Here is a 16,212-nt window from a genome sequence, read left to right as displayed (position 1 = left end):
GCTTTTTATTACAGCTTCCTTACCTCTCTCTTCAACACACGCACGTATGCATGCACGTTCTCTGGACACCGTGACGTATGCCCTGGCGCCCGGTTAGCTAGCTACTAAGCTAGTTAGCTTGTAGTTGACAGCATACACTGGAGTCGGTTAACGTTAGGTAACTAAGACGTAACTAACGTTTTCTGCCCTGGTGACTGTCGACATCGGCCATGGACGACGAAAGCCACCCCAAAACCCTGTAAGTACTGTTAGGTATATTAACGGTACCGTTTGGGATCGCTAACGTCGGGAACCGGTGGCTAACTTAGCTACTTGCTGTCTTCACAAACCTAGTGAATACTGCCCGACAACATAAACATTTAATGCGCCATTAATAACAGTGTAATTACTATAAGTTTCGATAAAAACGCTCCAGTTTAATATGTGTGTGTAATCCGTAAGCTTCCTCGGCGATAACTATTTAACGATAGCCACATCGTTGGGCCGGCTTATAAATCAGTCAAGCTACTGTAAATTCCGTCACATTAATAACTCACCTTCAGTAACGACAATGTAATAGCCGAAGTAAGATGGCTGTGTCAGTTTTTCAGAACAAGTATCAATGTCTGTAACAGCTCATCGTTACCTGAACGTTAACTGTAACATATTTTTCAAAAATTTGCCCTCCAGGTATGTGGGAAACCTCTCCAGGGATGTTACAGAGATCTTGATTCTGCAGCTCTTCACCCAGATAGGACCTTGCAAAAGTTGTAAAATGATCACAGAGGTAAGCAGCCACGAATTTTTGGGTTTTATGTTCTTAAGTGTTTTTTTCTCCTTTTCTTTGTCCCGTGACCTACAGTTAACACCAGTAGGGTGACTATGTCCCACTTTTCCCTTAATAGTTACAAGGAAATAATACAGTGATTACAAGTTGCCTCCACTGTAGTGAAATGAGAACACAGTGAAAAAGGCCTTTTGTTCTGAATTGCACTTACATAACAGTTGTTTACAAATTAGTGGAACCAACCTTTTGAACTACTGTGTTTGACTTTGTCCGTTGCAGCATACAAGCAATGACCCTTATTGCTTTGTGGAGTTCTTTGAACACAGAGACGCTGCTGCAGCCCTTGCAGCCATGAATGGAAGGAAGATATTAGGAAAGGTAGGCCAACTTGTCTGGTCTAAAATTAAAAGCGAGGTTAGGTAGTTCACCTGTTGTCAGAATTCTCCTGTGATCCTTGTTCTTCGTGTAGAAAATGTCTGTTTTTATTGTTCTATGTCAACTCTCTGTTTTCAGGAGGTCAAAGTAAATTGGGCCACCACTCCAAGTAGCCAGAAGAAAGACACATCCAGTAAGTGTTCACCTATTGATTTTCTACTTTGCTGAAATCAAAGTTTAACAGAAAATAGTACATGGTTTCTTTCCTTTGTTTGTTTATCTTTTCTTTAATTCTAGATCACTTCCATGTTTTTGTGGGTGATTTGAGCCCTGAGATTACTACTGAGGATGTCAAGGCTGCATTTGCACCTTTTGGGAAAATCTCGTAAGTTTTCACTTGAACAGTGTATTTCTTTTTATGTGCAGTCCAATAATTTCATTGCTGCAATGCAAAGATTTTGATTTCTTTAAAGTTTTGCTCCATTAAGGTATTTCATAATAATCTTCTGTAAGCGTATGCTAACTGGAATCTATGACCATGTTTACATGCATATGACATGGGTATGACTTAACCGTAAATTAAAAAATATTAAGAAATTCACACATTGTGAAAAGAATGTTTTGGTTTTCATGATTTCAGATACCAGTCCACAGGGCTTGACATCTAGAAGGTTTTTGTTTCCCCTTCATATTTTACAAGCTACTGTCATTTATTTTGGGATAAAGACAATGGTGTGACATAACAGAAAACACTGAGACACCCTGGTGTCCTGGGGTCAAGGGGCCAGTGCTGTACTGCAGTGTCCCCAGTTTGATTCATTTCACCCCCTTTTTCTCTCTCTTGAGTCCCTCTCATCTCTCTGATGGCGTTCTAATAAAGGAACACCCCTTCCCACCCAACCAAAATAAATGAACAGATTCATGTGACACAGACCAACCAACACACAAGAATGAATATTGAGAAACAGACTCATAAGCTGTAAAGGGGAAACAAAAGCTTGCATAACACAATTTGGCCTAAACTACTGATACAGCATGTGTATAGATGGATGCCATTTGTATTTTTGATTATTCAGCACTGCAAATACATGTTATATGCACACCTTCCTGAGAAAATAAATTATCATATAAACAGATAAATGAGCAGGTTTTGGAATTTTATGATTTTTCTATGAATATATAATGAAAACAACACAAAGAGTGAAAACCCAAGTTATCTTTTGTGAGGTGGACTGTTCAGAAGTCAACACAGATGGTTAGTGTTCAGGAGAACAACTTTGTTTTTGTTTCACTATGGGTTATGGATTCCTTGTCATATTTATATTATGTGGAAAAGACACCACCTCCATGCATGTAAACATAGTTAATGATGGACCAAGATACTTTTAAGCATCATGTGACAGTAGATATCAGAATAGACTGAACCTCTTTTCATCATAAATACTTTGTTTTTACAAACAGTCTTAACAGATCGAAATAAGCTCATTTAAGTTAGTAATTACAGCACAGTGCCTGCAGGCTATCAAATGCTTTATTGCAGATATTTACTTGTGGTCTGTGTATTGTGTCTCTCTGTTTTCATAACTGAAGTGTCAGCTTTTAGCCTACTCTTGCTTTTCCTTACATATTTAGGGTGTGGTAAGTAAACTGTACAGTATGTCAGCAAAATGTAAGCTGTGTGTATGAACCTGAACAGCTTTTAGTTGTGGGTCTCAGTGAAGTAATAGCACTTTGGTTATTTTACAGAAATGCTCATAGGATTGGACAGGAGCTTGAAGGCTAACAGCAAGGAACTGTGCACTCTGGAGACACAGATGTAGTTTTTTTTCTCTATTTATTCCATTCTTTCCATTTGTCTTTATTTGTAGATGCTATGTATTAACATGACCTAGCTTAGATTAACAAATTCCAACACTCAATGTATTCCTCTAAATCTGTGTTTAAATTGTCTCATTTTGATTTACATAGTGTTGTTTGTAGTGTAATGCTCCTCTTCCAAAATTACTGAAAATGTCAATTTCTCAAAATTTGCAGCTCCCCAAACTCCATACTCCATATTGGTGGTAAAGAATTGACCAGGAAAAATAAAGAAATCTGTTAACAGGCCATGTATGCCGTTTAATTCCTTTTTTCTCTTTTGATATTTTCTATATATTTCTATTTGTAGGAAGAGCACCAACAGCAGATTTTAAGAATGCATGGTAATCCATATAATCTGTTCCTTTGTGAATTTGAATCAGTAGCCTAATGTTGAGAGGATTGAACGAAAAGTGGTGCTCTAGAGACAAGGATCCATTAATACATCTGAAAGTATTTAAAAACAATACTGTAGGCTGCATGTATTTGTACTATTTGTTCTTTTTGTTTTCAAGTGTTGCTTTGAAGTTACATTATGAGTCAGCGCTCAGTACAAGGTCATGATAGCTAATATACCTTAAAGTAGGACAGAGTAGCGGCTTCACAGTTCAGTGTGTTTTGCGTGGTTCCTTTTAGTTTGAAGCATCTAAACTGAAAAGTGCACTGAAGTTGTTTTAACGTTTCCCTCCAGGGATGCCCGTGTTGTGAAGGACATGGCGACAGGAAAATCAAAGGGGTATGGATTTGTGTCCTTCTACAACAAACTGGTAAGGCTCCAGTGCAAGAACACAGACTGAAGGTTATTTCTATTTTCTGTTTATTATCCTACTTTAATGCATTTACATTAATTAAAATAGAATTAACCATAGTTTAAACCATAGTCACAACAACTGAAACCATCTAACATTACAGTTTCTTGTTTACCATCACCGTTTTGAATATTACTTAGATTAAAAACAGTAATGTATATTTTGAGAACTGATGATGGTCACTAATAAATTTACACATTTGTCAAATCCAGAGGGATAATTGTCTTTGATTTGGATTTATAGGACGCAGAGAATGCCATTGTTAACATGGGGGGGCAGTGGCTCGGAGGACGCCAAATCAGGACCAACTGGGCAACACGTAAACCACCAGCTCCAAAAAGCTCCCAGGACAGTAAGTTTTAAATGTCACATCAGCTGTGCAGCCTCACAGGGGATTTCACTTATTTTGGATGTTTAAAGCTCTCCTCAGGAAGGTGTTGGAATTTACAGATGGTGTTTGACTGATATTTTCCTCACTCTCCTATTAGCTTTGTTGCACCTACTACAGATTACAGCTTTAGCGTTCTTATTTGTTCTTGGAGTCCAGTGTAATGCTCAGCATAACTCTGCCCAGAGCTCAGGTCTAATCTGCTAGAATAAATGAAAGTTAAAAGTATTGTTAATTTTATCTTTATTTAGATGTCATAAATCACAGCTGTGATTTAGTTTGTTATTGTAACTCTAAACTTTGTGTATAAAGATGGGAATGTCCCTTTTCAAATGTTGTTTGTTTTTATTTCAGACGGCTTAAAGCAGCTGAGGTTTGACGACGTAGTGACTCAGTCCAGTCCACAGAACTGTACTGTGTACTGTGGAGGGATCCAGTCAGGATTATCAGGCAAGTGTCATGTTCTCTAAAGATGCCATTGTTAGAGCCCTTAGTCATACTGCAATAGTAGCCTTATTATTTCCCACGCACTTTCCTCAAATAGCCCAAGAACTAACCACATTAACCTTTTTCTGTTTGACTCTTGCAGAGCACCTAATGAGACAGACCTTCTCACCTTTTGGTCAGATTATGGAAATCAGAGTTTTCCCAGAGAAAGGATACTCTTTCATCAGGTAGTGTCTTAGTCCATTGCAGCACTTGTCCTCTAGATGTTAACACAAATGCTTTGCATGACTCAGAGACAAACCAGTTAATGCCACACTCAGGCCTAGTACACACGTACATGGGTATGTTTTTAAAAACGTAGCTTTTTCTGTGCATTTTGTCCAAAACTCCTTCCAGGGTGGAAATATTCAGATACTCAGTTTTCAGAGTACACAGGGAACACAGAGTTTTTGGCTTGAGACGTTGGAGTGTTTGCTGTTATCTCTTTTTTTTTTTTTTTTTTAACAAGTGGCCAACATAGAATGAGAAATGAGCTGGTTTTTACCTTGCTAACAGAACTTTCTACATGTTACACATAAATATATGATTTCTCTTCCACTGTATTGAAGAACAGAGGTGTCAGGCCGCACCATGATTTTAATAAATACCCATGTTTAGTGTGGATTAGGCCTCAGAGTCAGGGACCTTTCTATTATGCTTGTCTTCAACTTATGAGAGGTCAGTTAGCACAAAGTTTCAGTACTCTGTATTTGCTATTCTGTGAGATAAGTTTTCCTGCTAAGCTGCTCTTTTCCTTTTAAGGTTTTCCTCCCATGACAGCGCTGCCCATGCCATTGTTTCAGTAAATGGAACAGCCATTGAAGGACATATAGTGAAGTGCTTCTGGGGCAAAGAATCTCCCGACATGGCAAAAAATCCACAGCAGGTATGGACCATGTCACTGATAACAAAACCGCAGTAAGAAGATGACCGGAAATGAGGGAGGACGTGGGAAAAGTTACATGCTACAAAGGTCTCTGGTCAGACCAGAACTGGGGACATTGCTGTCAGTGTCTTAACCCATAAGGTCAAACTGATGAGCCTGTGCTGGTGATTCAGATCTTGAATTAATGCTATTAGAATAATCTTGTTTTTTAGCTCATACTATGAAAAGGAAATAGAAACTTTTATTGCAAATCCCAAAATATACATGCAGAGTGAAAAAATAGACAAAAAAAAATCCTTATCATAAGGGTAAATTGTATTTATTTTATTAATGTGAACTTGTTTTCTTGCAGAATTTGCAATATTATCTGCTTCTGATTGAACTTTCTCTGTTGGTTTGACTCAGGTTGAGTACAGTCAGTGGGGGCAGTGGAACCAGCTCTATGGAAGTCCACAGCAGCAGTACAGTCAGTATGTGACCAATGGATGGCAAGTTCCCTCCTACAGCATGTATGGCCAGACGTGGAACCAGCAAGGATTTGGCGTAGAGTAAGTTTCGCTCTGTAGTAAATATTTACTTCATACATAACAAACCTTTCCCATTACTATATTGTTAGAGGTCAGTGGGCTTACACTCATCTACACCCATCCCTGAATCTTGATAAATACTAACTTGTTACTAAGATAACAATGGAGGTCTTCTCCTCCAGCCTGGGGAGCATTGATTTATTTTACAGCACAACTGATCTTACACCACCAGTGACCACATGTCGTGCTAACCAAGTATTTGTGGGATCTCTTCAGGCAGTCCCAGTCACCGGCCTGGATGGGAAGCTTCGGATCTCCATCAGCTCAGGCTGCAGCCCCACCTGGTCCAGTCATGTCCAACCTAACCAACTTCAGCATGGCAGGCTACCAAACGCAGTGAGCTGGTCCTAACCTAAGTGTCATACCAAGGGGATCTTGTCAACCCTTGAGACCACACAGCGCTCTTTCATCTGGACTGCTGCTCTGGTAAAAGAAGGGCGGGGGCCATATTCACAAAGCCTTTGTAGCTAGTAGTTGCTTCTAATCCAGTTTAACAATTGTGTTTTAAATGACTTGTGTTCATTTCACCTAGAACTTTTTAAAAGTTTATTTGATGATAATTCAGAGTTACGTTAAGGAAAAGTGCTCTTGGGCTTCTGAAGTAAAGCCAAACCAACTGTCTTTGTCTGTCAAGTACATGTTTAAGGACATACCAACCTTTTGAATGTTTGGCCTGATGAAAATCAGACCGCATACGTGACAACAGGATTTGCAGTGTCAGCATGTTGACTGGACAGGTATCTAGAGCTGCTTTCACATATGCACTGCAACCCTGAACTTTTCTAGACATTACCCTGAAAAGCTGTGTGTGTGTGTGTGTGAAGCCAAATATCCAAATCAGTTGAACCAGACATTACACAGACTTTATCCTGCCAGCTTCCTAGTACAGAGTCTGTTTAATGTCCGATTGAGCTGATGTGTGAATAGGGCGGGTCATTGTCCTGAGAATTCACAGTGAGCAGAGTTCATATGTGAAAACAGCTGAACAGACACAGACTCATTGATGCCTTTCGTCTCATCACACATCATAATACTTGAGCAGCGGGCCAAACCATCAAAAAGTCAGAGTAATCCTTAAAAAACTAACTGTTACCCTCTCAGACTCAAAATATGAGCAAAATGTATCTGAAAACCATAAAATGCACACAGAACAGCTGAGTTATTTTGTGGAGCTAAAAGCACATTTACTACAAGCCATCATGTTACTCCAGCAGCTCACTGGAATATGACAAGGATTAAAATCCTTTGAAACCTCAAACTTTATAATATTAATATTGAATTATCAAACTATAGCAATATCTGCTCTCCGTTTGCCAATGTGGTTTTGTAATATTTTAATATTTCAGTGAAAAATAGTTTGTTACAGACTCGTCAAGATGTTTATTTACTTGTCATACTCGGGGCATTTTTCTGTCATTTTATACAACGGAGGATTAAAATCCACTCAAGTCTTCACGCATTGATAAGTTAATTTTTGTAACGTGTCAGTTTTTTAAATATATACAGCATACAGCGATGACAGCAGTGTACAGATTAGACAGGTGTGATCAGTCGTCACGGATTTGTGCGACAAACACAAGCACTGAGCCACAAGAACGAACCAACCTTGTAAATGTTGGTCTGGGCTTAGCTTCAGCTCATAGGTTACCTAGACATTCAGTCCTGTCTTGATATATATTAATGAAAAATGCTTTGTGAATAGGGGCCCTGGAACAGTAGTTTACCTTTCCAGTGTATGTGAAGAGACTATTTGTATAAACAACAGTGGCTTTAAAGGAGATTTTAACGTGAGGTGGTATCTCTTGGGTAAATTTTGTGTACAAAGAAAATTTCACCTAAACAGCTCTCAAAGCAAAAACAAAAAAAAACAAAAAAAAGTTTTTCATGTTTTGTATCGGAGTGATCCGCATGTTCTTTGCAGACTTTTGATGGATTTTAGTTTACACCTTAATGTAGCCTAGATTGGACTAATTTATAATCCTGTCTCAAAGGAAAGGCTATAGCACATGCTCTCTGTATAAAGAAAATATTTTAAAAACAGCTTAACCCCCAAACTTTGTAAAGGTCACTGACGCCGAGTGCTGATTCTGGGGCTGGTTTCCTAGAGGAATATTGAATCTTAAATATTTTCTTCCTTCCTCTTTCCTCTTGTTAACCTCATTTAATTTATAGTCATTTCTTTCTAATGGCTGCGAGAGTTTGCAAAGGACTTTAGATTTCATTTAGCACCAGAACCAGCCCCTTACAACATCGCATCATGTTTTACATCATTGAAAATGTAGTTGCTTTTTAATCATCCACTTGTGTCAAGACAAACTGTCCAGTGTTTTAGGCTTATTATAATTATCGATTGTTTTACATTAATTCCACTGAAAGTGGAAGTTTTCCTAAACACGTCATTGACTTGTCAGGGCAGCAGTTAATTACGAAATATTTCCAAATATCCCAAGTAAATTATTTTTAAAAAATCACTGGCAAATTGTGACAAGGATTTCTCAAAGACGTCCTGCTGTTTGGATTTTATTTGCATATGTGCCATTCTGTACAGTGTACTACACTCCTTGTAAGCTCATCCTCCTGTCCCTGTTGCACAAGACAACATACTTGATAATGCTTTTGTTTGTTTGTTGAAGCTGCGGGGTGTTCATTTAACAAAACAGGGTCTTGTTGGCTGAGAGTGTAAATATAAACCTTGATCACGAACCTTCACGAAACTTAAGAAGTAATGTACATACTGTAGGTAGAATGTTATGAAATAAAATGGCATCATTAAATTTCAGCAATATAATTTATGCATAAGCCTTAATTGAAGTGTTGGTAAATTCAAACTTTGTGTTATTTTCAGAGGCTTCATTATAGATCTAAATTGATTTTCCCGTTTTTAAGTTTGTGTGCCATTTTCAGGACGTAGCAGGAGGCAGGTGAAGATTCAGCTCGAACTGCACGCTTGTGACATGTAATATATTTCTTGCTTAAAATAATGAATGTAATGGCAATTTGCTTTTATGACAATAATACATGTAAGTTGAACAACGGAAGTGATGTTTAATAATAAAGGATGAAATCAATTTTCCATCTGACGGAGAATCTTAATAAGTCACTTCAAATAAAGAGACATTTGAACCTGGTTGTTCAGTATATTTATTAGATGCTGATGAATTCTGCTTCACACAGAAGTTCACTGTAAATTTATCTGTCTACAGTAATTCTAAAAGACACAGTAAATCACATTTAACAATTATACTGAGGTTCTAAGGCTTGTACCATCTAATGATACATTCACTAGGCAGCATGTGTTTTCTATGCATTTGTTCTAAAACTTCACACCTACACTTTTTATTCTGCAGTAACGCTGGGAAGCATCAAACCTGAATGATGATTTTTTTTTTTACATATTTTTTTAATGAAGGGCTATAGATGCTGTCATTTATCACATAAAGTTCTGGGAACACAGGAGGTGGACACATTTGATGAATAACTACTGAATAATATATTACATATAAACATAAAAAAATATATTTGGGAATTATTTTGAAGACATCTCTCACACATCCAAACCGCGAGGGGTTGATAACCTCTGAGGAACTGCAAGAGAACTTCAACATTCATAAATATTAAATGACCAAAGCAAACATTCATTTAGTCAGATGGTGAGTGGCATATATATATTTATAATATTAGATTATATTGGTTATGTTCTTTCTTATAAGCTATTGTTGAATTAAATGTATATCACACAGCATTAACAATAGGCTGATTTACATTTAGGCCTCATCTACAGCATACACTGTTGTATCCTATAAATCTGAGCTTAAATCACTTTTTTTATATTAGCTCAAGTGCAGTCGCCTAGTGAGCAAAGAAAACATATTTATATAGTATTTACAAATTCCCATGAAATGAGTGGCTGTAACTTAAGAGCAACTGATGGAAAGTGTTGTATTTTGAAATGTGTGAGTCATACTGTCGGTTGTTTGTTCTTGTTCTGACCACCTAATAATTTTCAGCCCAAAGAATCTTTACTCTGAACACAGGAAAGATGTGAAGCACAAAGTTTTGTAGGTGTGTGACCTGTAAGATCCTCATGTGTCTCATGTGACCTCCAGAAAACCCCCTGCTTCTCTTTACCAGAGGTTTATCACATATGACAGTCATATGTGGGGTTGATGTGAACTGCTGATCTCCTGTACGACGGCTCGGCCTTGGTGCCTCTGTCCACACAAACCAGAACACTCCCATCTGAGGCAGTTTCATCACTCTGAATAGGGGTAATTGAAAATTAAATATTTTGTATTTATTAGAAGAAAAACCAAGAAAGTCTAGTCTAATTGGTAAAAATTCTAGGTATAATTCTAGGTATAACACCTAGACATTTTCCTTATATTATAGCTCTATTATAATTACAGTTTTTACACAGCTTGAAATAAACGTTTAGCGTACTTCAACTGAAAATCCTTAATATTCGTAAGGCGACGTCTCCTAACTGTTAAATGCTTCATTTAAGAATTGAAGCATTTGCTACTGTGATGTTTAAGAATATCTGTAACCTGTTTCCATACTCACGTCATTACTGTTCACAGACAGTTTCCCTGCAGTTTCGTTCCACTTAGCTTTCTCTTGTAACCCCAGTTTCTCCATAATCAACTCAATCCTGGCTGTGATGCCTGCCACAGAGCTTTCAAGGTGGAGAACCTGCCTGGCCAGTCTTTCATGGTGGGAGAAAGGTAGTTCAGATTTTGGTTAATGTCAGTTTTTCTGCTATTTATTTCTCAAAACAGGTACTTCAAAACATATAGGTGAAATATAAAAACCTTCCCCACTTTAGAAACTGTTCCTGATCCACAGAGGTTTGACTTGAGTTGTTCTTCTGCTCATTGGAGGCTACAGGAGGCTTTTCCAGTAATTCTTTCCCATAATTCATTCCAAGGTTGTTGAGTTCAGCGCTTACAGCGTCCTGACAAAATAATGGAAAAACCATCATAAACACACAGCTTTGTTTGCATTTGTTCTCGCATTTATTTTATTGCTTGTCAATATGGAGAAGAAATGAGTCCAAAAACACTTAATGAAAGTGATTACCACATTTATCTTATAAATAAGGTCAAACTATGTAGACTATTACACAAACCCTCTTTTCCTCCAGCTCGGTTTTCATCCTCTCCTGTTCGTCTTTGTCTAAAATTTGGTTCCCGTCACGGTCAAACCGTGAGAAGGCTGCCGAGATCTCATGATCGGCATGTCCCATCCTGCAAGATCATCAGAGCGGTGAGGGTTTGCGTTTAACACCAAAGTTAGCTTATGTTCTTCTTTTCCATATATTGTCACTTACTCTTTCAGAGTTTCTCTGAAGTCCTTGAATTCGATTTCTCCAGATCCAGAGTGTAGAGCCTTCTGAACGTCTGATATCTTCTCCTTTTTGAGTTTCAGCTTCATAAATGTCTTCATATAGCTCTGAATGACAAGAAAAAAAACAGTTTGTAACTCTAGTTTGTAACTTTATTCATAGCTCTATCTGTTTTTACATCAGTGTCATCGCCTTTACCTGTTTGATGATGTCCGTTATCTGCAGTTCATCTTTTTGGGATGAGAGTTCCTCCTTAACCTCAGAATATGTGTCGTTTATGATGGCCAGAAACATGTTCTGAGCAACAAATGCATGAGGAGATGGTGAGACTTCTCATTTTTATCCCTTTAAAATCAAGCATCTTATGCAACAGGATGACTTACCAGCAGAACAAAGAAAACAAAGAACACGTAAGTGACAAAGTAGATGGGCCCAAGAACTCTGTTAGCACGATCGATGGCATCGTAATCAAAGTCTCCAAGAATAATCCTGAACTGTGTGAAACTACAGGACGAAAAAAAGGCAAAGAATTGATTAGTTGATGCTCAGTCAATTTAAATCTGTGCTGTGGAGCTGCTGAGATTGACACCTCTTACATGCACTTTACGAAGGTGCTGAAGGATTCAACCTCTGTCCCAAAGAGCAAATATCCAAGCTGAGCATAAGCGAAGAAGACAATGAAGAACATGATGGCGAATCCCAGGATATCTTTAGCACATCGACCCAGCGTGGAGGACAGCTGAGTCATGGTCTTATTAAAACTGATGTACTTGAAAACCTACAAGGACAAGGAAAAAGCACACACTCTTAGAGATGATGCAGGAGCCTTTTTCTACAGTAAGTAATAAGTTGAAGTGAAAGATGTCAGTGCTTTACCTTGATCCACGCAAAGAACAAGTTCACAGCGTTCATGTTGTTGTACTGTGTTTGCCAGAAGGCCAGAAATTCAAAATCAGCGTAGATATCAGGTTGTTCCAGCAGTTTTCCAAGCAACTTGTCCACTTTGACGGTTCGGAAAATATTGAATACGATGGCGACAACAGCGAGCTGGGAACAAGAATAATTTTACTTTTCTGAGACTCAGCTAAATCAGAGAAAAGGCCACGTTTGCTTCAAATACAAATTACATTTCCTCACCATTATGACAACAAGATCCAGTATGTTCCAGATGCTTTTGAAGTAGGAGAACTTGTGTATTCGCAGCTCAAGACTCTCTTCCACAATATAATAAAGGATGAATAAACAGAAGACCATCTCGCAGCCGAGGATGAAGTAATCCCAGTAGGTGATGTAGCGAATCAGTTTGACTGTTCTGATCTGGTATGAAGGGATCGCTCCGCCAGTCGCTGGGAATTCAACCACCAACCTGAAAGAAGCAGATAAAACTTTGGTCAACGAATGAATCGGTGCCAACTGGGGGTAAAGTTGCTGCTAACCGTGCTTTGTACCTGATGACACAGAACATGTTGATGTTTGCATTGTAAGTGGAAAAATCGACGAAGACTACTCTGGTTCCTCGGTCCAGCCAAAGGTTGTCCATCAGTTCAGCCACTATGACGGCGCTCTCGTCTTTGGTCCGATCCAGATCTTGATAATATCCTGCTCCGCTGTAGGTGGTCAGCAAGCCCCAGTGAGAGGAACCCTTTATCTCTTTCTCTGTGTGGTAGGTCCATCTGCAGAGGTATAAAAAAAAGCACAAAAATAGCTAAAATGAACGTTCAGTTTTACTGCAGTTCTTGTGTTTAACTGTACAATGTCTGAGAGAGTGGCTTACGCAGTCCCATTAATGAGACCAAAGCTGAGGTCCTGCTCCTTCTTCTCATTGTAGACATCGAAACATCCCGTGATCTCGTCTTGGAAGTCGTCATGGACCTTGCAGGAGTTGTTCTTGATCTTGATCTGCCTCATTCTGGGGACTCCCAGCAGCATGTTCTCATAGTAGATGAAGGACTGGTCTCCACTGTCTAGGGACTGGTTATTGTACCATTTAGTCCAGTAGAGGCCGTCCAGTAATGGGCCCTGGGCATACTGTTCATATAAAGAGAGGGTGGATGCGCACAGATTGAAATTTCATGTTCTTATTTCTCACTGGAAACCATAGAGGAAATGAATATGAAAGAAAACTCACAGTCCAGAAGTCGGCCATGGTGCCAATGGACTGAAACCTAACCCCACTTTCACCGGCTGTATTCACAAACAGGTCCGTCATGGCTTTAGTGTAATAGTAGGTGCTTGAGTTGGTCATGCCGTATGTCACTGAAAGACAACACAATCGCACTAACTCCCAGTCACTGATTCCTATCTGGCTTTGCTCAGAGTCCGCTCTAAACATTGCTCCATTCAGTGGTCCAAGATAAGACCGCTCAGAAGCAGACACGCAAGGTATCATTGAAGACTTGTTGTTTGGTTGCGTTTATGTTACTGCTGTCAAATAGATCCAGATTAGAAGCTGTAATTTGTTTGAAGAGAGCTCACGCTGGCCTGACACAAATAGCCCCATCAAACAATGTAAATCAAACCCAGACAAAGCAACAAAGGACAAGGCCTAATGCTCTTATCGCTAAAAGGCAAGAGAGCAGAGCCCACGTCCCTTTCACTCCTAATGCTCAGCTGGACAATGGCTTTTAGGCAGAAGGATGGGAAGGGCATTTGTGGTAGGCATTAAAGCAGGGTAAATCAACAGTCCAAAGTGCCCTATACAGTAACATCCTGCCAAATGGTGAGCGCTTCAACAAGTGATCAGCACTGCTAAAAACAAATAGGCGAAATATACTAAAGTAGAAATAAGGTACATAAGTACAGGAACACCAAAGGAAACATGTAATTCACTTCACTGAAAATACAAATGCATAATTTTGGGATAGCAGTATTTGGAAGTAATTTCATCAGGTTTTATTATGCACATTAAATCCAGGAAAGTGTTTTCCTGATGTAGAAAAACTCTTTTCTGTGTCATACATAAGGGAATCACAAAGAATTACTTTCAAATACTGTTTGACCAGGAAACCGGATATAGTTTTTGAGTTAGGATTGATTCCAAACTCTTGAGATATTTGCGAGGCAAACATTTTGGATGGTATGACTACAACACTTACAGAGGCATATGTCCACCAGGAAGACCAGATAGACCAGTAACTCCCGTAGGGTTGTTCGGACAAACAGTTCCCTGTTGTTTGAGGTGTTTTCGGTCAATGTTGTGCCCCACAACCCTGCACAAAATATCAGTTAAAGTCATCAGCTGTGTAATTATGACACAATGATAACTAAGAGGGTAACTATGAGTTAAAGGAAAGCAGATGATGTTCTATGAAAGATCTAAATTATTCAGCCAATAAGATCACAGACATTATATATATATATATATATATATATATAGAGAGAGAGAGAGAGAGAGAGAAAAGAAAGTCTTTTTTTCTATCCATACTCATGAAACTAGTAGTACAGTTGATATTAAAAGCAGAAATGCAGTGATACTCAGCTGAGTGTGCCCCTACCTTTGATAAAAGAGCAGCAACCTCTCTGTTTCTTCACCTGACTTTGCTCAGCTGATGGTGGTTCCTCTGGTGGAGGGTGGAACGGGCCTGGGGTGTCCAGTTTGTACATGCTCTCCATGGAGCCCTGGAAGAGAGGCTGAGGGTTGTAGATGGTGCTGACGACTCGGGGCAAGGGCGGAGGAGAGCCACAGTAGCCGTGGTTCACCCAGGCGCCGTTGCCCACGCTGTCCAGTTCACACTCCACCTGCCCGGTCAGGTGGCTCTCGGCCCGGTTGTTCAGGCACTTCATGCTGCGAGGCACCGGTGTTTCTCTGAATGAACTGCTTGGCTTTAGGTCAGAGGAGAAAGTGAAGCAGAGCAGTGTAGGCAGCTTCTGAACACCTGCTGGAGGGATGATTATAAAGAGTTGATGACATAAGCTTTGTAGAGGGAGGAGCTGCTGGTCCTCTGCCAGGGCCTTTGTAGTCTTGAGACCCAAGTGAAACACATTAAAGTGATAACATGATAGGTGTTGGACTATCACAGCACCGACATACTTGTGTCCAGTTATGCACGGACACTTCAGTAAGGTTTATCCAAATACTACACATCTAACCTTAGTTTGGTCAGTGCTACAGTGGTACCCTTGGCCAATAAGAGCTCATATCTAGTCTTTAGCTGTTTCAAACTTTTTTTTTTTTTTTTAGATTTGATTGTACTTTTATTTGCTCCGATAAATAATTATCAAGAAAAACATATTAAATAAAAAATAATTTTCACGTTGGTAAAAGGATGTGCATTTGAAAAAATACAATAAAACAGAATATCTAAAGTCAGTGTGGAGATCACCCACCCCCCTCTCATTATCAAACCTCCAGCTGAAATAACAAAATGTGATAAAAATATCTTAGAAAAGAGAACATCCAGCCATGGTGGAAGACTAAATAAATTTATTTTACCCTCTCAGTTACTTACCTGCTGAGCACATTGCTGTCACTATTGATTAACAACTCATCCAATAATACACCCTTATTGAGGAAATCAATTAATTGCATGTTGATTATGTTTTCTGTCACCAACTGTTCACCACTTGTCACTGAATCAATGAGCGTAATTGCAGTGTCACTAATGGTCTCGGCCTCATTACCATTCTTCACTTTTGACTCTGTCATCTATTCATTTTTGACACGCCAACTGTCAGAAAGCGTTTATGAGGTACACAAATGTTCATTGTGGCATAT

General features: G+C 39.1%; 2 protein-coding genes across 7 annotated transcripts; one reads left to right on the top strand and one right to left on the bottom strand.

Moving 5' to 3' along the window:
• tial1 (TIA1 cytotoxic granule-associated RNA binding protein-like 1) lies at positions 1 to 9,222 on the top strand. 6 transcript variants are annotated; one of them, XM_041049192.1, is made up of 12 exons: positions 19 to 238; positions 670 to 766; positions 1,046 to 1,144; positions 1,280 to 1,334; positions 1,439 to 1,526; positions 3,690 to 3,765; positions 4,051 to 4,159; positions 4,550 to 4,645; positions 4,785 to 4,869; positions 5,444 to 5,567; positions 5,973 to 6,115; positions 6,371 to 9,222. In XM_041049192.1, the coding sequence occupies exons 1-12, from the start codon at positions 210 to 212 to the stop codon at positions 6,492 to 6,494; spliced, it is 1,125 nt and encodes a 374-aa protein (XP_040905126.1). In that variant the 5' UTR covers positions 19 to 209; the 3' UTR covers positions 6,495 to 9,222. The 6 variants fall into 6 exon arrangements, 5 of the variants coding, with proteins under 5 accessions (XP_040905126.1, XP_040905129.1, XP_040905128.1 ...); XM_041049195.1 differs by lacking the exons at positions 19 to 238; positions 670 to 766; positions 1,046 to 1,144; positions 1,280 to 1,334 and adding an exon at positions 3,176 to 3,250 and having other exon boundaries at positions 1,504 to 1,526; XM_041049194.1 differs by lacking the exons at positions 19 to 238; positions 670 to 766; positions 1,046 to 1,144; positions 1,280 to 1,334; positions 1,439 to 1,526 and adding exons at positions 2,920 to 2,957; positions 3,176 to 3,250.
• Positions 9,223 to 10,292: 1,070 nt separating this feature from the next.
• pkd2l1 (polycystic kidney disease 2-like 1) lies at positions 10,293 to 15,300 on the bottom strand. The gene is made up of 15 exons (XM_041050185.1): positions 14,993 to 15,300; positions 14,594 to 14,707; positions 13,627 to 13,754; positions 13,273 to 13,526; positions 12,947 to 13,171; positions 12,636 to 12,864; positions 12,375 to 12,545; positions 12,095 to 12,276; positions 11,882 to 12,002; positions 11,697 to 11,795; positions 11,484 to 11,605; positions 11,283 to 11,400; positions 10,975 to 11,108; positions 10,718 to 10,859; positions 10,293 to 10,412 (listed from the first exon to the last, which is right to left on the bottom strand). Exons 1-15 carry the CDS (start codon positions 15,279 to 15,281, stop codon positions 10,293 to 10,295), a joined length of 2,448 nt encoding a protein of 815 aa, XP_040906119.1. The 5' UTR covers positions 15,282 to 15,300.
• Between the last annotated feature and the right edge of the window lie 912 nt (positions 15,301 to 16,212).

Source organism: Toxotes jaculatrix, chromosome 11 (assembly GCF_017976425.1).
Source record: "Toxotes jaculatrix isolate fToxJac2 chromosome 11, fToxJac2.pri, whole genome shotgun sequence".
NCBI lineage: Eukaryota > Metazoa > Chordata > Actinopteri > Toxotidae > Toxotes > Toxotes jaculatrix.
This window is presented reverse-complemented; position numbering and strand designations above follow the sequence as displayed.

Coding starts and splice junctions, on each gene's coding strand:
- tial1 (XM_041049192.1), top strand. CDS start 210: ATGGACGACGAAAGCCACCCCAAAACCCT. Junction 3,766..4,050: donor TGTCCTTCTACAACAAACTG/GTAAGGCTCCAG, acceptor TTGGATTTATAG/GACGCAGAGAATGCCATTGT. Junction 4,870..5,443: donor AAAGGATACTCTTTCATCAG/GTAGTGTCTTAG, acceptor TTTCCTTTTAAG/GTTTTCCTCCCATGACAGCG.
- pkd2l1 (XM_041050185.1), bottom strand. CDS start 15,281: ATGAAGTGCCTGAACAACCGGGCCGAGAGCCACCTGACCGGGCAGGTG. Junction 12,546..12,635: donor TGGATCTTGTTGTCATAATG/GTGAGGAAATGT, acceptor TCTTGTTCCCAG/CTCGCTGTTGTCGCCATCGT. Junction 11,401..11,483: donor TTCAGAGAAACTCTGAAAGA/GTAAGTGACAAT, acceptor ATGATCTTGCAG/GATGGGACATGCCGATCATG.